The sequence below is a fragment of the Geospiza fortis genome, unplaced genomic scaffold, assembly GCF_000277835.1.
Source record: "Geospiza fortis unplaced genomic scaffold, GeoFor_1.0 scaffold396, whole genome shotgun sequence".
In the NCBI taxonomy this organism is placed as follows: Eukaryota; Metazoa; Chordata; class Aves; order Passeriformes; family Thraupidae; genus Geospiza; species Geospiza fortis.
In genome coordinates, this window is record NW_005054345.1 from 1442935 (window position 1) to 1463199 (window position 20265).

A 20265-nucleotide genomic window follows, 5' to 3' on the forward strand; every position below is an offset into this window, starting at 1 on the left:
AATGCCCTTTGATTCCAAGGTCATTCTCTTCCTCACAGGGCTCTGTCCAGCTCATTCTTGTGCTGAGTCAGAGCTCACCCTCCTCCCTCCCTTTTGCAGCGTTGTGAGCCCTATTGATGGCAAGTCCATGGAATCTATAACCAGTGTGAAGATATTCCACGGCTCCGAGTACAAGGCCAACGGGAAGGTCATCCGCTGGACAGAGGTGGGTCTGTCAGCCCAGCACTGCAGCCAGGGCTGTGTCCAGCTGCCCCCCCAGTCACCATAGGGGAGCAGCCAGTGCTTCCCCACGAGGCTGTGCTGCCTTTCCTGCCTGCACAGGGTGGCATCCTGCAGGATCAAAGGGATAAAAACTCCTCCCCCTGACACAGCCACAGCCCGCGCCACACCAGCCACTGCTGCTCACATCAGGGTGTTCAGCATGTGTTCAGATACCACAACAACACTTGCTGCCTTACACACAGGAACAGTTGGTTTCATTTGCCTTTGTGTTAAAAGCTGCCTTTCTACATGGAGACAAATCTTAATATAAATTGTTTTTTAGAAATGTTATTTCGAGCCACTTTCTCTAAAATGCTGCATGTTAAAGTGTTGTGGCATAAATCACGCAGAAGCTGCTTGCAAGGCTGATGTTGCCTGTGACTCTGCCAGCACACAAATGATGGTGTCAAAATATTTCTGTGTTTCACTTTGCCTGCTGAGGAGGAACCAGGTTCCTTACTCTGCAGCTCGGCCCCCGTGTGCCCTTTTTTCCCAGGTCACTTGGACTCAACAGAAACAAGCGCAGTGACCAAAATAGCAGAGATTTTCAGGCTTGCATTAAAAGTGTAATTTTTCTGAACTTAACATCTGTTTAAAAGCAGGTTTTTATTAAAACCATGTGCAACACATAGTGAATTTCCATAGCAAGGCTTTTGACCAGATCTAAGAGGTTTCAGAGGACTATTTAAATTTAAATCTTTCTTCTGAAGTTTTTCTTTTTTCCTCCCTATGGTGCCTTGTCTTTAGGGGTTTTTGCTGGGCTTCCCTGAACAGTTACTTCTTAAGTCTTCAATTGTAGAAGTTTAAATGACATCCGACCCGAATTTTCTAGAAAAACCAAGTGTTGTGTCTTGTGTTGACTCTTCCCTTCAGGTGTTTTTTCTAGAAAATGATGAACAACACAATGGTCTGAGTGACCCAGCTGATCACAGCAGACTGACTGAGAATGTGGCAAAAGCTTTCTGTCTGGCTCTGTGTCCTCATCTGAAACTGCTGAAAGAAGATGGAATGACTAAGCTGGGTCTGCGTGTTACACTGGACTCAGATCAAGTAAGTCTTCAATAGTTGGGTTTAACTGGGGGATTCTTGTTCATTGCCCAGAACAGGAACACACCACTGAAACCAGGAGAGTTCTGAAGCTGTACCAGTATCAGATGCTAATCAGGTGGTGCTGGCTGTTGTTTGGTGTTTTGGGACATCTGTTAGATCCAGTGCCCAGCCTGAATTAACACAGGTTTGACCCCCATATGGCAGGAGCAGCACCTGCTCTGTGCCCAGAGCAGACTCTTAACAGGCCTTTTTGCCAGCACGTGTGAGGGTCCTGCTCATCCCAAGGAGCTGCTTTGAGAAAACAGGAGGAAAAGCTTCCTTTGGCTCAGGCAGCCACTGGGAACACAAAGAAGCACAAAGACAAGTGGAAAAGCTGCTTTAGTGCCTACTCGATCCAGTTTGAGTTCCTGACTTCCCTGGGAGATACCACAGCTCCTCCTCCCTTCCTGCCCCTGACTCACAGCCTCGTGTCCTGTTCTTAAACCCCACTCTTTGTATTTTTTAGGTTGGTTATCAAGCTGGGAGCAATGGACAGCCACTGCCCTCTCAATACATGAATGACCTGGACAGTGCCTTAGTGCCAGTGATCCATGGAGGGGCCTGTCAGTTGAGTGAGGGGCCAGTCATAATGGAGCTCATCTTTTATATTCTGGAAAACATCTCATAAGAGGACTTCATTTTCTGTTCAGACCTGTTCCAGCAGCAGTTGTATCTGAATCATTTGCACTTTAAAACTGGAAAATTAAGCTTTTGTTAACACTATTGGGGAAGGGGGGGAGGGGGGTGGGACAGTTGTTCCATAATTCTAAATCTTCTATGCATTGTCAACAACCAGAGGATCAGGGCAGCTTCTATACTACAACATGGCTATGCTATCCTTGCAGCTAATCCACTTCTGTTACTGTTTAGAAAAATGCTCATGTTTAAAGACTTACAGTCGTGTACTCTAAATGCTCAAAGGGTGCAAAGATCACTGGGGCGTAAATAAAAAGTGAAATTCCAACCTTGTACTGTCTGTAGATGGACATGTAAGAAACAAATCAAGACCTCCATTCTGACCTCATCCTAATGCCATTTGTGGTTATTCTATAGACATTAAAAAGTAACGTTTACATTGTTTTGACCAGATTATTGGTTGAAATAAGTTTGGAGAAGCCCTTGAGAGATAGGGAAAGCTTCCCTAGCCATAACCCTGTTTGTCTGTGCATCCAGAGGAGCAGGACAGGCATCTCTCTGCAGCTGTGTGTGTGTAATAGGCTAGTTTCCTTTTCTCCTCTATTTACCACAAAAGTCTGTCACTTGGGCAGCTTTCTGTGATCTCCTACAACAACTCTGCTATTCTGTACTTGTTTACAAACCTGTCTGAAGCAGAGGAAAGATCAGCCCTAAAGTGCAGCTCCGTCTTGTTCCTTGTCCCCAGTAGGTCCTGCTTTTGAGAGGCGAGTCCCACCCAGGGCAGCTGTGTCCCCTCCCTGCTGTTCGCTGTAGTGTAACGCCAGTGTCACGTAACCCAAGGCAGCTTGTACTTCATATTGCAGCCCCACGTCCAAGCTTACCTGTGATACCAGTGTAGAGTGGCTGTTCCTGCATGTTCTGCTGAAAAAGGCTTTATGGTCAGTTCTGAACATGTGCACTCGGCCCAGTGCTCTTGGTCTCACCTGAGAGGGCTTTGGTAAGGAGAGCAGCTGCTTGTGTCTGCCAGGGCATTAAGAAGCCGGAATTGAGCATCAGCCAGAGGAAATGTGGTTCCATGTTCTTAATGCCTCCATGGAAAGCTGCTAACCAGTGGCAAGAGCTGTAAGCAGGAGAAGGAGTTTGGTTTGTTTAGCCAGTCATGCAAAGCAGCTCTTTTGAGTCCCTCCCAGGAAGAGGGGTGAAGGTTTCTCCTCCTGTCTAGAACTAATTAATTTGGGAAGAGAGGTGCTAATTTATGGTGAACATTTGTGGTGTCAGACACTCCCTACTGCCGTCCATTCTGGGGGGAAGCTGTGACACAGTAACACCAGTGGCCTTGCAAAGACAAAGTGCCAGGCCACTGTGAGACTGAGGCTCTGGTTTTTAAACAAATCAACACCATTGGCTGGCCAAGGGAAAGGTACCTGCACAGAGTGATATGGTTTATAGAAAGGCAGCCCAGTGTCTGCACAGAGTGCACTTGGGAATAAATGGCTGCTGCTTTTCAAAAAACAAAGTATGACAAACCCAGTGTTGCAAATCACAGCTGGCACCAGCCAGCCCTTGGAGAAGACAGGCCAGGGAACTGGGGCCAACTCCACAAGCAAAAGCTGGCCAGCAAGAGGGAGCACAGTACCACACGTTAAAGAGTGTCAGATCCAAGTGAAGCCTTACCTCTGGCATTTGGGACAGGGTGGGTGACAATGCAGCTCATGCAGTGGCTCCTGCTGGCCAAAGCAGGAGCTGTGACCCACACCCTGCTCCTGCCGAGGTGCCTGTGCAGCCCAGCTGGACTGAGGCCACTTGATCCCCTCTGCACCCTGGTTCTGCACACTCTGGGACAAAGCTCGGCACGACACGGTGTAGGCACGGTTCCACAGCTGGAAGAGCATTCCAGAATCTTGGTAATAATCTTCTTCCTAGAGCCTGCACTCCAGCTTTGCCACAGCAGCAGCTTTCCAGTTACTTTAGTTGCATTGTTATGCTTAATAATGCAGTAAAAGAGGTGAAAAATGTTTATCTTTTCTTCTTTTGCCCCAGAAGTCTTTTAGGTTTGGATTCTGTTTGTGCAAAACACTATCAACTGGTGACTGACATGTCTGCTTCAACCATAGCCTTTGAAATGACCTTAATTACCATGTTGTTAAGAAATGAGTACTTGTTTAGAAAAAAAATTGTACTTTTAAAATTCAGTTAGTTAACACTGCAAAAAACTGCATATTATATTTTTATTTTCAACATGTAGTTTTGTATATTAAATTTATTGAAATTAAAAACTAAACACTGTATTGTCTTCATCTGCTCAGGAAGACAGAGGCAGAGCTGCCTGACCTGTCTGGACTCTGTTCTGTCTCCCAACCTGCCCATCCCTGGCACAGGCACATTCTCCCCTTGGAGATCCCTGGTTTCTGTTAGCTCACAGAGATTTAAAAACACAAACAGATTTAGTACCCTTGCTTGGATGCTGCTGATCAAAAAGCATTCCTGAAAATGCATCACAATCCAGTTTTCTTAAAGGATAAAGTGAGACTTTTCCCCATCACCTGGAAGAATTGTAAAAGCCTATTTTTGTAAAAATACAAGGAACATTTGGGAAGCAGCAGAGTCTAGTGTACTTTCTTCTTTTTTAAATTAAAACCCCAACACCATAAAGGATGAAGGCACAGTACCTTTCTGCGCTGGACAAGCAGTGCAGCAAGCACAGCACACAAAACTGGGAGCCAGAACAAAACCAGAGGTCTGTAAACACCAACCTGCTGGGGAGCCCTGGGGCCTTTCCTGCAGAAGGGGACAGCCCTTGGAACCTCTCGTGCCAAGGGTGTGCACAGAGGGGGGGACTGGCACCCCTGAACTGCTGCCTGAGAGCTCTCCTCTGACTTGGGAAACAAAAAAAGAACCCAACCCAAATAGGCCTGGATAGGAGAGGACAGACAAAGCAGTAGCAGACTGTTCACTGAACCACGCTGGCTGCTCAGACACTTGGGAACAGGAATTCTGGTGAAGGTCTTACCTGTGATTTAACCAAAGAGCTCTGGCTGTGCCTCAGGGAATTTTTAAAGGGCTAAACCTTTCCCACAGCACTCTGCATAGTTAATGTAACATTCATCCTGGTGCTACATCAGTAGTCCCACATTAAGGCAATTCTGTCTATTTTGGGTAGACTGGTCCCAAGCTCTGCAGCAGCGCATTCCCAGAGCCTCCCTTTGCCTTGGAGTTATTAATAAGCACTATGGCTGTTATCAAAATAGACATTAGGTTCAGTAGTGCATTCATTTAACATCTTTGGTGCTTGCAGCTTAGCAGCATCTTCCTGCCTTCGCTCAGCCCACGACTTCCAGCATTCCCACGGATCTGGGGAAAACAGCACAAACAAACCCATCAGAATTCCTTGCTGCAGTACAGAACAGATGCTCACAGTTCAAGGAGACATTATATGGAAAATGCTGACACCAAGGTTCTGGATGGTCAACAAGGAAAATCAATGGAGCAAAATTATTAAGCTCCAGTGATGGAAAGTGCTTGGGCATGAGGCCAAGTTGTTATTTCAGGTATGGTCATCAAATGTGTCCCTCAGCCTGACTGGAGCTCATGGGACCTCCTGACCTCCTTGGCTGGGAGGACACCACCAAAACAGGCCCTTTTGACACCCAAATGGTGACTCCTGTATTGAAATGAGACCTCAGTCTCTACAATCTGACACCATTTGACACACCTTTGCTTCCAAACAGGATGTCGCTCTAAAGCTGATGAATATTTGCTTAACTGCCATTTGGAAATGTAAAGTGAAACCATATGCTAAGGAAGAGGGAGCACAGAGGCTTCAGGAGATCAAACAAAGGAAGATAGATTACTCATCACTTATTTTCTAAATAATATTCTTAGTAAAGGTGACAGCAGGAGCTGTTCCTGTTTTTCAAATGATTCTGAAGCAGCATCTTTGAGATACAAACTAATCAGAGATTCTGTAACCTCATTTATGAAATGATGTCAACTCCCCACCACAAATATAAAGAGGAATGCTACTGAAGCCAGAGCAGTGCAATTAGGTCAATGCCAACAAAAGACATTGTTCAAGCAGAGTTTTTCTGCAGCCCTGTCAAGTCCTGCCCAGACCACCTCTGGACACAGTGCTCATACCTCAGACAGAACTAACGTTCAAGGACCAGCCAGTTTTCTGTAACTGTTTGAAGATCTTGACCACTGAGGGGCTCCCTGAGTCTCACTTTTACCTCCAGTTTCCCTCCAGTGGGCTTTCTGCCATCAAAAATCTGAAATAACCACAAAAAGAAGATCAGTTAGGACAAACAGGGATTATAATATTAAACTATACAATTGTGACTGTATTTGCCTGTGGCCCAAGCGTGACAGAGATCCCTGCAGGTGACTGCAGTGCTGGGAGTGTCACAGCCAAGCATTCCTTGGACTCTGCTCAGTCCCCCACAACCCAGGCAGGTTATCAAATTCACCTAAATACAAAACTCAACTGCACTCACACATTTATGTGATCCAGATACTCATTTCCCCTTTGGGCTGAAATTCTGAGCAGAAGAACACACCTCATCCCAAAAACCTACCTCAATGATCTCTCTAACTTCACATTCTGATTCCAGCTTGTCCAGCTTCAAGTGTGCTGTCCCCACGTGCTTGTCACTTCTGAAAAAGGATCTGTGCCAAAGAAGGGAAGGGGTAAAGATTGTCAGAACATGAAGGAGAAAACAAGCCCAGAGGTCATCACTATTTGCTCCACCCCCACATCCAGAGAGGGCTGGTCAGGACATGCTCCTGGAGCCCTGCACACCACAGTGCCACAGGCAAACCCTTAAAAACCAGACTACAAGGAACAAGATAAGAAAGTACTAATTTGTTAATTATTCTTTTGCAACCAAGGTAAAGATGAGGACAGCAGTGAAGAAAAACAACCAACTAAATCAGCACTTGGAGTGGCAGCAGCTCCTGTCCCTGCCCAGGGTGACAGGGAAGGAGGTCCCAGTGGCCAGGACAGGGCCATCCTCTGCCTGGGGCTGTTAGACAGAACAGGCTGAAGGAATTCCCAAGGAAGTTCCATCTCCCAGCAAAACAAACATTTCACAGGCACCTGTTGCTTTTGGCAAACTACTTTTAGGAAAAAGTCACATGAATCATTCTGTTTTGTCTTGATAAATCAAAACAATTTCAGTAAATAAGAACATTTCAGCTATTGTTTGGATTCACCTACATACTGGTAGTTTTAACAGTCAAAAACTATAATTTTAGGTTTTTCAGTCTGCTGGAATTAAACTCAGAAGTATTTTTATCCTGTGAGGAAAACAAGCAACTTCTTGCTGTAGTCACTTGTGTTGAACAGTTAATCAGCAATAAGTCAATGTTTACCTGCACAGAGCCAGGTGTTACAGCCCTTACCCAGACAAACTCCTCCAAAAGGCAACAGCCAAGACTAAACCACCCTAATTCCACAGAACTGTTCCGCTCAAACACAGCATTTCTTTGCCTTCATCCAAGCATCTCCCTGAACCACTCTCCAAAAGGTTTGATAAACAACTAAACTCTACAGAGTCTGGAGTTAAAAAAAGGTAACTTGGCCACACCTGCTGTGTTTTCTTGGAAATTTTCCAAGATTTCAGAAGCTTCCCTTTTTTACCCACTCTATTTCAGAAAAAACAAGCAACCAGACCAACAAACATAAAAAACCCATCCCCCACAACCCCAAAACATCCACCCTTCTTCTTCCTATTATCATTAAGAGATACTAAGATACTATCAAGTAAGACCTGAGACATTCAATGGAAACTCAAAGATTGTTCATGGAGCCTCATGATCACATCACTGGTGGCAACAGGAGACTGAGACTCTCTATCAGTGAGGCCACAGCAGACTTACAGAACAATTTCGGAAAGTTCAGAGTTTCTTAGCTCACATGTTGGAATGTTTTCTTCACAACGACCTTAAAATGAGGGGTTATGTAACTGTACTGCAGCATGTGGGGCTCTTTGCTCATAAACTTCAGAGAATCAGCAATTCTTGCTGAATTTTTTAAAGCATTTTTCCATTTTATAACACAAGAAACAATAAAGACTGGTTCATCCCTGCTCAGTTCCAGGGGGCTGCTGTGAAGACTGAGAACTTGCTCTAGGCTATGGCTTCAGAAACAGCTCTGGGGAAATCCCCTTTCATCTTCAGAAGCTTTTGAGAGAGGCTCAAGAAGAGACTTCCTTTGGAAAAATACATTGCTGAGTTTTACTTGAAAGCGTTGTTAAGCTGAAGTTTAATATAAATGACCTGAAACAAGTCTCCTTTGCTCACTGAGCAAAAATAATTCTTGGGAGATGGTCAAAGAGCTATCAGAGAACCCAAAGCTACAACAACCACAAAAACATTTCTGAAAGTATTATTCATTTCTAGTCTTAGAAAAGACAGGGAGCAGACAGTCTTTAGAAAAGAGCCTGGATCACTTCATCCTGTCCTTTCTCCCAAGGAGATAGCTGGGAAAAGATGATAAAAACCCCATTTAAAATAAATGTAAACACTTCAGAGCTCTGTGCAAATGAGGGGGGATCTTGAACACAGAGCAGTCAGGACTGACAGAAAAAAAAAGAAAATCACTTCAGGTCACAAACTGAAACATCTGCAACTTGAAAACCATCTCAGAAAACCTATGGACAATTTCTGCATGGCCCAGTAATAGCAACAAGGAATAGGACAAAGAGCCACCAGACAAAAACCAGGTTATCTGGCATCCCATCACAGTCTTGGATCACCATGAACCCAGGGATGAAGGAATACAGGCCACTCCTATTCTGAATAACTCAGTTCTGAGCCTGGACTGAGGATGATCTCCCTGAACACTGATCTGGTGATCCTGCTCTCTGAGATGAGGGGAGTCTGTCTCTCTCAAGGAAACTGCCAGCAGTGCTCAGGAGTTATTGCAAGATCCAATGAATGAAAATACAAAATCTAGTTCTGCCATCACCTGTCACCTGCTTTCCTGCTCTTCATATTTTGCTGCCACTTCATTATTCTACAGAGTTATCCCACAGAATATTTATATTTTCTAGTCCTGATGACTGAAACCAAACTGGGTAAGAATCAAAACAATTTGAGGTAAATCGCTGCTTTCTCAGTCCCACCAGCTCCTTTTAGCACACTAATCCTCAACTGATCTCAAACAACTTCACCGAATTTGTGCCTTTCTTCACCCCCACAGGGGAAGAAGCTACAGAGCTCAGGCACATTTTAAAAGCTCTCAGACATAACATCCAGCCAACTCTTCAGTGCTGGCTTAGAGGTTGTGCTTCATAAACTTCAGCTCCAACACTATTTTCAGCTGTTAGCAGAGAAGCAAACTGGGCTCACCCTTTGTGGAACACTTCAAATTTGATTCCCTTGGAGCGAATTGCGCGTCGGAAGCCGCGGTGATTGCGGTTGATGTTCAGCTTGAACAGCTGGTTGTACTCTGCAGTGAAAATAAGGACAGGGGAACAGGGCTGTGAGTCAAAGGGGGTGCAGGGCTCCATCCCAGGCACCTGCTCAGAGCTCTTTTATCTCAGTGTGGCCCACAGCAATCCTCCTCAGGAGGGTTTTTCAGTCAGGCCCAGGGTGTGTCCCTGTGCCACAGTTCATGTCACCCTCACCTTACAGGGACAGAACCCAAACTGCAGGAAAACCAAACCACTGTGAGCTGACAGCAGGGCACTGGGGAGCTAAAACCAGAGTTTAGGGCTTCCAGCATGTAAACAGTGTTTGTGGCTATGAAAAAATATTAAAGAAAAAGCAGAGTAAGGCTGGAATGACTGGGAAGGGGTGTTTTGGATAATATAATTAATACTGGTTTAATTCATGACATAATAGCTACCACAATATTGGGATGAGGGAGAAGAAATTGCCAACGCAGCTGGACTTCACCCCGCAACAAAACCTTTCATAAGAAAGCAGAAAAAAGGTGGTGGGAGGATCTCTGGCCTTGTTCACAGTCTGACACCAGCCTGTACCATGCAGGGATTCCCAAGGTGCAACATTTTCCCTGCTGTTCCAGAAAGAAAGTACTCACCTGGACAATTGTTATTGTTAATTACAGGTGTTTTACTCTTTTGAGGTTGTTCCTATCAAAAAAAAAAAAAAAAAAAAACCCCCCCCCCTTTGAAAAAAAAAGGCAACAGGGCTCTTTAGCTTGTTTCTTTATTCCAGGAGCAGAGAAATTAATAAAGGAAAAAAAGAAAAAAAAAAAAAAAAAGAGACAGACATCACATAAAACTGTCAGGTATTGTGTGAAAACAGACTAGTGACCATTTTTATTGCCAGCTCTATTTTATGCCTATACCAGAAATGTAAGGTTTTAGGGGTTATCTAAATAAGAAGAGTCATGGTATATTCAAGACTAAAATACTTGGATTGCACTGTGGTAACAAGGATAATACTGCAGAAAGAATAAGCCAAAACATCACATTAAATATGAGAGCCATAGATAAGCTACATAGTCACAGTCAATTCAATCCAATCATCATAAAGTTACTGACTGGGGCTCTTAAACTCCATGACAAACTGTGCACCTTCCAGCACACAGTAATTCTGTTCCTCCTGCATTAGCTGGAATAATAAGTTACACAAGGAATTCATCACAAATCATTCAGGGAATTGTCCTACTATTATTTTCCCTGACAATCAATCTGCCACCAAAATGAATTAACTTTTAACCTAAAGCAGAGTGCAAACTAAATCTCTGGGGAATGAACAAGGACAATGTGGCCTAATTATTGCAGCTACTTTGCAAAATCGATTTCAGCTGTAAAGGAGAAAGGTGGTATATTTATTTGACTGTTGGCTAAGACCTGGTTCTGCTTTAAACAAAGGAAAAGAGATTAAAAGGAACTATGCTGATTCTTATTCATTCCCCAGAAAATTATTCATACAGACCAGTTCTGGTTTCAGCCACCCTAATTGTGTTACTCCCTCATTAAGGCCTCAAGTCACTCAAACCTAAACACAAACCTGGTCTGACCATCACCAATTTCCCACAGGTAAATGAATTAATTTTAGTCGAATTACTGCAAAATTTATTGGGAGGCAGAAGTGTGGGCTCTGCACTCTCCCAGGGCTAAGCATTAGTCCTACAAGAGCAAGGTCTGGTTTTGCCTTACAGAGAGAGCAGCAAAGCCCCAGGATTTCTACTGACAGTAAGAGACCAGTCAGCCCCTCCTCAGAAACCCTTCTAGCTCTCAGGTTTGAGTATTTTTCAGACCAGAGACTGCTTTTGAAGGTGAGAGGAACAGGATGACACTGGGGAATTCCAAGGAAAGTAATACATATGTGTATACATATTTTTATATACATACACATACATACATGCACATACACACAAGTTTTAATTAGGAAGGGCGAGAAGCTTGCATGGCCCAAGTCCATGATATAGATATATTTCCTAATCAAATCACCATTTATTTGATGACAAAGATTAACCCTTTCAATCCAATTCTACAGTTGTAAGAGAGGCTCAAATGCGATACCTTTAAAAGCTTGGTTTTTTAAGGGAAGAGGACTTAGGGAGATCACATCTAAGGTGGCCCTTGGCAACAAATTTGTGTGTCCTGGTGCTGGGTGTGTTTGCACCCCTGAAAGAAATGAACTCTGACACATTTTGCCAACATTGGAAAGAGCCTGATTGTGCCTTCAGGGGGGAGAGCTGGGCATGGCTGAGCACTGAGAGTGCTGCTGAGAGAACCTGCAGACACCACCCTGCCAAGGGGAAGGTGGGGAGAGCATCGAGAGAAAGGTGCAAAGCTCAAACCTACAGCAAACAGGCTCAGCAGCTCTGCTTCTCAGAAAAATAAATCTGCTTTAAAAGCAGATCCAGGCGGGATGTCTAGAAGTGTTCTCCCTTTCCTTGGAGCCCTCACAAGCTCATGCAGTGGCAGGGGGACAGACTGAGGGGCAGAAGAGCCACGACACACTCACCGCACTCGGGTACTGAAATTCAAACTTCACAAACGCATCCAAATCTCTTGGTGACACACCTGGGTGAGACAACAACCAGCCAATCCAAACAGCCAGTACAGACATTGTCATTGCATCTGTCATCTCGAGCAGGAGTTTCAAGAGCACCCAACTGTTTTACAGTAGGACTCGTGACCTGCCTCTAGACAACTGAATAACCCATCCATCAAACCAAAATCCATGGAAAGTTGGCACCCAAGGGAAAACACCTGGGTTTTTTTATGCTGTTAGTTCTGAGAGTCTAGCACAAATGGTTTACAAGCTCCCAGGAACAAGGGGCTAAAAGCAGTAACACTGGCTGGAGCAAACCCTGTCTACTGAAGGGTCAAAATACACCAAAGTGGTGCCACTCATAGGCAGGCACTTGTAACAAAGTAGGACGTAAAAATGAAAACTTAACTATGACCCAGTTATGAGTGAACCCAGGAAAATATAAAGTTCTTCTCTCTGTCCAGATGGAACCCAGATTCTCTTTCTTCACCTCTCTGCTTTTTTAAAAATACTGTTTAAAGTTTTTGGGGGGGCATGATCCCAAAACGTGGTTACTTTGTTTTAATGAGAGAAATGCTGGCTCCTAAAGTGGCCTTCGAGATAGAGAAATTTAGTTCCCCATTACTTTCCTTACCAACTCAGAGGAAAGAGCCCACCTGCCCTCGTGAGTACACACCTGGTGGGGCTGGTAGGTTCATCCCCCTGACAATAAGAAGGTGCATTTCTGTGCTGTTGAGATCAGAAAATATCCTGTGAAAAGAGAAAGACAAAAAAGCACATTCATCCCACCATCAGCTGATCCACTGCCAGACCAGGATGCCATGGCTATTTGTCAGAGCTTTTTCAACAGTGCACTCCTACAGAGATCATCTCCACAAAATACAGCAGAGCAAGGGAAGAGCACAAACAGAGCTAAAAATATCTCTGTGGCCAGGAACAAAGCCCAGGAGGCAACAGGATGGAGGGAGAAACACAGAGGAAGGAGGAATGGCTGAAGAAACAGAATATAAGAGGGGAAGCTGGAGGCATTTTGAAAACAAAAGGATCAGCAAGAGAAGGTAGAGAACAACTTTGTATTTAAGTTGTTGACAGTATCCTTTCAGGAATGCTGAGCCTAATCCTGGATGCCACCCAAGTTTCCTGAAGCCCAGAATTCCCTAAACAAGGGCAAACGACCAGGAAAGTCATTCCAGACTGACTGAGAAATACTTTTGTTTTTCCACACCTTATCATTTTAAAGGTTCTTTCCTCAAAGTGATGGCTTGGAGGATCCATTCCTTGTGCTCGTGCAAGCTGTAGGATCTCCATATCCTTTTTACAACCTTGTGCCAATTTCTCAAACCTACAGAAAAGGCAAAAAAAATCAGCAAAAAACCCCACATATGCCAGAAATCAAACAGAACAGAGAGTAAGCCTCAGCCAGAGCTGAGAGCAATGTGGAGATGCAAGAATCACAGCCCCAACCCTTTCACACATCCTTACCAACTTAAACCCCAACATCTTTAGGGGGTGAGGCAGACTCAACCCTGAAACAGCAGCTTTGGGGGATGACTGAAAGCAGGCACTGGGTCTTACCGAGTTGTTTCTGCTACGTTTCCCAGATGCATGAATTGCTTGGAGTACTGCAAACACCTCTGTCAACAAAACAAAACCAAACACATTCACTCAGTGATCCTCAGACACAGATTCATGACTGACACAGTTCTAAGGTTGATGACAACCTAATTTAAGAAAAACCAGGCACTTTCCTGAGTCACTCAAGAACATTCACCATCCCATTCCTCAAGTCCAAAGCACAGCATCTGTTTGAGCTGTTCTCCCTATTACTTTTTAATCACCTGATCTGTAGATATGATGTTCACCTTAGGCTTAGTCTTAATATTCAGGTACTTTTTTCAAACTTGAGTGCTCATATTTAAGAGTGGTAACTTGCTAGTCCCAAGCCTTAAAAAGCACACCCTCTGGCTTTAACTATCCACAGAATCCAACTCTGAAAATTGTCCATTTTAGGACACAGAATATCAAAAGTATTTTAAAAGAAAAAAAAATACCCCACTGGAACAATGATGGAATTATAGTATTAATAAACCCCAGAGAAATGTACAAAGAAACTCCAAAACATTTCCAAAAAATACAAAATAGTCACCTCATGTTGGTCCTTCAGCAATTTTACAAGCTGTGCATAAACTTCATCTGCTTTCTGAGACAGCCTGACATCTTCATGGTGTACAAAGATAAAATCACCCTCATCATCTGTAGGAGGTGATGGCAGCTGCAACACAAGAACACCACATTTCAGAGCCCTTATAGGGAAAAGTAAGCACTCAGATGTCCAAGAATAGGAAACAAAGCAGAATATTACCATTCCTACTAACCTTGGAAATATCAACAGTTTTGCCAGATTTTGCCTGCTCAATCTTAAGGTCAAGGCCCTTGGCTGTTCTGAGATACGTCTTCGCCTGTTCGAGGTTGTTTTCCCTCTTTGCTTTGATGGCTGCCTTCAGGTATTGCTTCTTCCTGTTCTCCAGAAATTCCAGCTGCTCCCTAACTGAAAAACAGTTGTACAGAAACACTCACTCATCTGACATTGCCCCTGACACAGTTTACCCTGTTCAGTCTACAGCCAGGAAAAGACCGGTGAAAGTACAGATGTCAAATCAGGAGATTTCCTTACTGCACTCAACTGTTTCTTGGGCACTTTCAAGCATTAAAAAAAGAAACAAGCTTCCTTCTGGAACAGCATCTTTCATCAAAAAAACCTCACAGCACTTCATAAGTGTCACAAGAGTTATTACAGCCCCTAATTTGCAGGCTTGAGACAGATTCCAGCACAGCTGACTGGTCCAAGGGAGCTGAATCCAAACTTTCAGCTCTTCATGTTAACTTCTAAAAAACAGCAAATATTATGAACATCCTCTGGAGTAATTTCCTTCCTCTCCCCTGATTTGTCAGAAAAGAACCCTGATGAACCAAAGTGCAGGCACACTCAGACCTATCACCTCTGGTTCTCTGTAATCCCTTGTTCTCTTAGTTTCTTATTAATGCTTGAGTTTCTTCTTTCCTTGCCAAAACATTAAGGACAACCACACCAGTAAGATTGCTTTACATTGTACCAGGTTAGTGCATCAGTCAGCCAGCCAGGTCTACTTCATCCTGAGGGAACTGCCCAGGGCAGAAGGGAAGGAGGATGGGGTTACAGTCGAGGCATCAGCGAGAGCCTGAGCACTGGCAGTGCGTGCCCAAAGCACACCGGAGTGGCGCCTGTCCCTCACTATCTGCACAATTCATCTTGTACCCACAACTGCTCAGTGACCTTAGCAAGGCAAGAGCAGAGATTGATGAAGCCTTGCCTGCACTGCCAGCCTGAGATCCCTGGGTGAAGCACCAGGCAGAGAACTCTGTGTGATGTAGGGAGCTCCATTAGATCAATGAATAATTCACACTGGCAACCTGTCCCCTTTAATGAGGGTATATGGAGAGTTCAGCTGTGAGCAGAGTTAAACATTATGAATCTATACACTTGTTACATCAAAATTAATTAGAAAACCTAATCAGCCTTATAATTATACATGCTGTCTCTGTGAAATAAAGCTGCATGGCTGGTCTGGGTCTGCCCTCCAGCACACACATATTGAGGCTCCTATCAGAGGAAATCTATGACACACGTTCACAGGCTCACACCTAAATTACAGAGTCTTCCCCAAACTAGAGCAAACCACTTGCATGTGGAGCACTGGGGAGGGCAATCCCTTCACTTACCAGCTGGTGGGAGATGATCCATTGACTCTGCCTTGTCCAGGGAGGAGGGTGATGCAGCTCGTTTCAGGTGCTCTGGAGAGCTCTCCTGAGCTGCAGCACATGGAACTGGAGTTGGCTTAACAACCTGAGTTGGCTTCTTGGCAACTGGGGCCTGGGGAAGAGGCTCATTCTAGCAAAACAAATAAACAAAAAAAAAGCATATTAAATGCATAAAATCTATTCCAGGGTTGAGGACAGCATCTCAAGCATCAACAACCATGGTTATCACTGTACCAGCCTTTGGGTATCCCTTTTGAATAGAGCAGTGCGTTCCAGACAGCAAATTTTAACTTCTGGAGGTTTATGAGCCATGCCAGGCCAGCAGGTAGCTGACCTGTGGAAGCCATAGATGGAATAAAAGGAATGTTCAACAAGGCTGTGATTTTTAAAAAAGTAGAGGCATGCAGAAAAAATATCATCCAGGAATCTTCTCCATTAAAAGCTACTCCAGTTGAAAGCACAACAATCAGCAAGGAAATCCAGAGAGAAACAGAAATCAAACCAAAGTCTAAATGCTGGTGCAGCCTGACAAAAAGCAGTAAGAGCTGAACATCCTGGGAAAGAACAAACATAGGAAGCTACTGGGATGCAGGATAAAAGTTTGGATTTAAGTACTTCAGAACAATCTAAAGGAGTGGTGAGGATCTCAAGTGTTTGCTTTGAAAATAAAATCTAAATACAAGACAGCTATGAAAGAACCAAACCCTGCACTCAAAGGCTCTGTGGTAGTGACTGTAATAACATCTCATCTGTCTCTCCTACTCTATAAAGGAATCTGAAATGACTACTGAGATCCTGCACTCCTCAGACTTTTGGGAATGAATTTCAGCTCATTTCCTTACCTGGAAATCCAATGGCCACATCTCTGCATGCCACAAGAGATGGCAATTGAACTTTTACACATCCTACCAGGCAACACTAACCTCCTCCTCTTCATCATCCTCCTCCATGTTTGCCAGCTTGCTGGCAGTCTCCAGGACAGCAGCGATTGTGCTGCCACCATCTGTTGCTGCAACACCAGGAAGAGGTGGAAATCCTGTGAAGGAAAGAAACACACAAGAGAGAGTTGCATAAGCCCTATGGTGTGTCTTCCATAGTACTTGTTTCCTCTGAAGCTGTTTCTATCCAAAAACCTATTATCTAGTGTATTTTAGTATTCAGTCTAACTAGACTGAGGCCAAGGCCAAAAAGCCTTGCTAGATCAAGTCTGAGTGGCGGCTTTAGATCAGATCTCTCACAGACACCCAGCTTAAGTGGATGATAGTAAAATGATGCAATAACTGAGCAGTTTTCCAAGCTGAGCAACTGGCAGCAAGCCAAGCAACCTCACAACCTCTAGATTTCAGCAGTAGGGATGCCCCCAGAACCAGCAGAGAATTTAGTCTCATTTTTTCCCCTCTCAGTGCTGCCTCACTTTAGCAGGCACACAGTCCAGCAGAAAACCAGTGCTACCCCCAGAGTAATAAACAATCCACTGCTGACAGCTGGGTTGTTACACACTCAGCCTCTGCTGAAAAGGTACTGCAATGCAGAGGTAGCAAACTAAGGCAGAATCAGAGGAATTAAATAGGAAGTGTGTGAAGAATAATGCCCTTCATTGTTTTGTTATCCTTTTAAGTATGGGAGGAAGGTTTGATGATGGAAGATAAACTCTCACTGCCACATGACCAGTTAATGTCAGCTTCAGAGAAAAGAGATCCAGAGGCACTACTATAAAATGTCTGTTAAGACTTCTCTCATTTAATATATAGCAAGTATTCTTGCTGCCAATCTCATGAGAAGTGCTAAGAAGCAGTGACTAAACTGCTTCTAGACCTAGAGATGGCTGCTACAGCACAAGTTCGAGGTACTCAGGCAGGCAGAACAGAGAACCCTGTGCTGCTGCCCTATGTGACATTTGATCCATTGCTCAGCAGCATTTCTGTTTCCACGGAGTCCAAGGCTGGTACTCGTCACCAGCCAGATGCCATGAAGGGCACTGCCATCCCAGGATAATTCACTGGTGGTTTCAGTGACTCCCTGATAATTGTCTTCAGTGTAGATCACATGGCCCCTAAATGATGGCTGAAAAACACACAGCTGATGTGCAAGGACACGGAGCAGTTCTCCATATTTCCAGAGGTATAAATATGGAGTGCCTCACTCTTACAGAAACTGGTATTTACCAACAAAGGGACCACATTCTGCAAAAAGGGATGCTAAACTACCTTTCAGGGACAGTTTCAAAACAGGAAACCTTCAAAGCCACACATGACCTGACAGAGCTGGCAGTGTCTACTCTACTACCACTTCAGTGCTTGCCATTGCCACATTTGACAGTGACAAAACCACCACAAGGTCCATCTCTATCCCCTAACTTAAAATCCAGGCACTGCTTTGCAGAGCTGAGTGTATCCCTCAGAAGAACACATCAGGCCCAAGAAAAAGGAAAGATGTTTCTAGGGGAGAAATGGTATCATGCAAATGAGAGGCAGAGCATTCACAGATGACCTTGCCATAACTTTTCCAGACACAGCACTCGGTGTTCTGAAGGAGATAAAACAGAACACAGTGTCTCAAGAAACAGGCTCAGCTGCTGCCTCTGCCACTGTCTCAGTGTGACCATGGGCATGGTTTGCCTCATCTCTGCAGATGCTTTTAACAGCCAGGAGAGCTGCAATGCTGATTTGATGTTACAAGGTGTTACAAGGGGATATTCATTAGATAGGAATCAGCAGAATGGGGGACATCAGGAAAGTTTCTTCACTTTTAAAAACCTCTTTCCAGCAAAAGAAGCCAATATAACCCAAATCCAATCTTTCCTCTAGGAGGGCTGACACAGAGGATAGACAAGCAACATTTTTAGCATCTGCCTATGGTGAAGTTGTTGAACTTTTCAAACAGTTCCAGTTTTCAGTTCCCATACTGTCAATCAGGCCACCAATATGCACGAATATTCATTACTGTCAGTGTTTGGGAGCATATTAATAAAAAATCTCACAATACCATCAAACAGTAAGGCCAGCTACTCACTGAGAAAAAGGAAGAGCAGGCAATACCTACACAGCCGCTCCAGAGCCTAGCAGGTGTACAAAAGTTTGGGGGTTAGGACGTTTTACATTCATACTTACCAGGAGGAACAGGTAGCTCAGAAAAATTCACTTTTCTCCCTGCCTTATGGGCTCTTATGGCATCTTGGTATTGCTGCAATCAAAGGCACTCAGTAAGACATAAAATAGAGCTGACTGTGAATTAGCAATCATCTGTATTTAACCAGCATAAACACTGCACAAGACTCAGTATTTTACTACAATATGTGCATTGTCTCTATTTCTTCCTCCGAATGCTTTCCAGCTTCCCCACTGGACCTCTTTTCAAACAGAGAGACAATACACAAATTATTTCAGCCTTGAAAAAGTCTTCAGCAAGAGAACTAATTCAAAAGGCTTTGCTGGAGGTGAAGAGCCACACTCCAGTTGTACCTTGGCTATCCTGTCGTGCATCCTGCTCTTGCGATCGTCCCCGCTGGCCTTGGCCTGAGCTGCTGCTGCCCTGTACCTCTGCAGCCGCTGCTGCAGCGCTTCCAGCACCGTCCTGGGCTGCTGCAGGGACTCTGCAAACCACAAAATGCCACATCACAAAGATTTCAAAACACACAGGCTGCCTGTCTCCTCTCCTTCTTCAGAGAGCATCACTGGAATGTTTCACTATGAACACTGCTGTTAGAAAGTTTATTAACTTTTACTTCTATCACTGATCCAGAACAAAAGCAGGTTGGATCAGCAGCAAACAATACTCAGGAACATCAGCCAGGTTTACTCACTCCTGCTGCAGCTCAGTGGGAGAGGTCAGACCTTAAAGTGCTTCCCAGCTGTGCTATTTTCATGACTTAGTGTGTAGTGCATGGCTAGCAGGAGACCTGTGAAGATTTGAGTGATTAGGCAAATGCCTAATGGAGACCCGAAGTTTCATCATGTTGAGATATTTGATGGTGCTAAGACGTCAATTCAGGTGTCATTGATGATTTTTAGGATTTGGTGGTTTTTACGAAGATTGAGGGCCATTGGTTGTTTCTGTATGTGGATATGAAATGCAAAAGTCCTACCTGAAACTTCTTGGGTCTGAGGTTCAGGTGTTGCAAGATCCTGGGAACTTCCCACACAAGGTGGTACTTTTTGCTTGGATGCATCTTGTACATGTCCTAAGCTTTCAAGATCTGCAAAGCAGGGAAAGCAGGAAGTTTCACAACATGTTCCATACACAGCAATTACTGCTGCATGTCACTCAGAAAACCTTCAATTTGATCATATTATCTTCCTGAAAGCTTTCTGGCTTCCAAACAGTATCTCCATGGCTAGCTAAGTCTAAGGTTCCCATTATCTACAGAACATGCTTTATAAGAGAAAATCTCAAGTGCTGATTTAATTTTGGTTAGGGCTGCTTGAGGGGGAAAAAAAAAAGTAAAAGTAGTTCAAGAATTCTAAGAATTCTCTCCCCAAAATATAACTTGGTATCTTGGCAGATGGA

The 20265-nt window shown here is 44.2% G+C and overlaps 2 protein-coding genes across 2 annotated transcripts in view; one reads left to right on the forward strand and one right to left on the reverse strand.

The window, feature by feature from the left end:
* The window catches only part of ZFYVE9 (zinc finger FYVE-type containing 9), a 40933-nt gene extending 36054 nt beyond the window's left edge, over positions 1 to 4879 (forward strand). Inside the window, exons 16-18 of the mRNA XM_005422944.3 lie at positions 100 to 205; positions 1135 to 1311; positions 1817 to 4879. Of these exons, the coding sequence (XP_005423001.1) occupies positions 100 to 205; positions 1135 to 1311; positions 1817 to 1978 (445 nt within the window). The 3' untranslated portion in view covers positions 1979 to 4879. The remainder of the gene's footprint in view (positions 1 to 99; positions 206 to 1134; positions 1312 to 1816) is intronic.
* CC2D1B (coiled-coil and C2 domain containing 1B) overlaps positions 4201 to 20265 on the reverse strand; it is a 27900-nt gene continuing 11835 nt past the window's right edge. Inside the window, 16 exon segments of the mRNA XM_031058566.1 lie at positions 4201 to 5337; positions 6124 to 6254; positions 6561 to 6651; positions 9337 to 9436; positions 10031 to 10082; positions 11932 to 11990; positions 12638 to 12711; positions 13187 to 13303; positions 13537 to 13595; positions 14108 to 14233; positions 14337 to 14509; positions 15721 to 15889; positions 16683 to 16795; positions 18870 to 18942; positions 19221 to 19351; positions 19844 to 19954. Of these exon segments, the coding sequence (XP_030914426.1) occupies positions 6135 to 6254; positions 6561 to 6651; positions 9337 to 9436; positions 10031 to 10082; positions 11932 to 11990; positions 12638 to 12711; positions 13187 to 13303; positions 13537 to 13595; positions 14108 to 14233; positions 14337 to 14509; positions 15721 to 15889; positions 16683 to 16795; positions 18870 to 18942; positions 19221 to 19351; positions 19844 to 19954 (1568 nt within the window). The 3' untranslated portion in view covers positions 4201 to 5337; positions 6124 to 6134.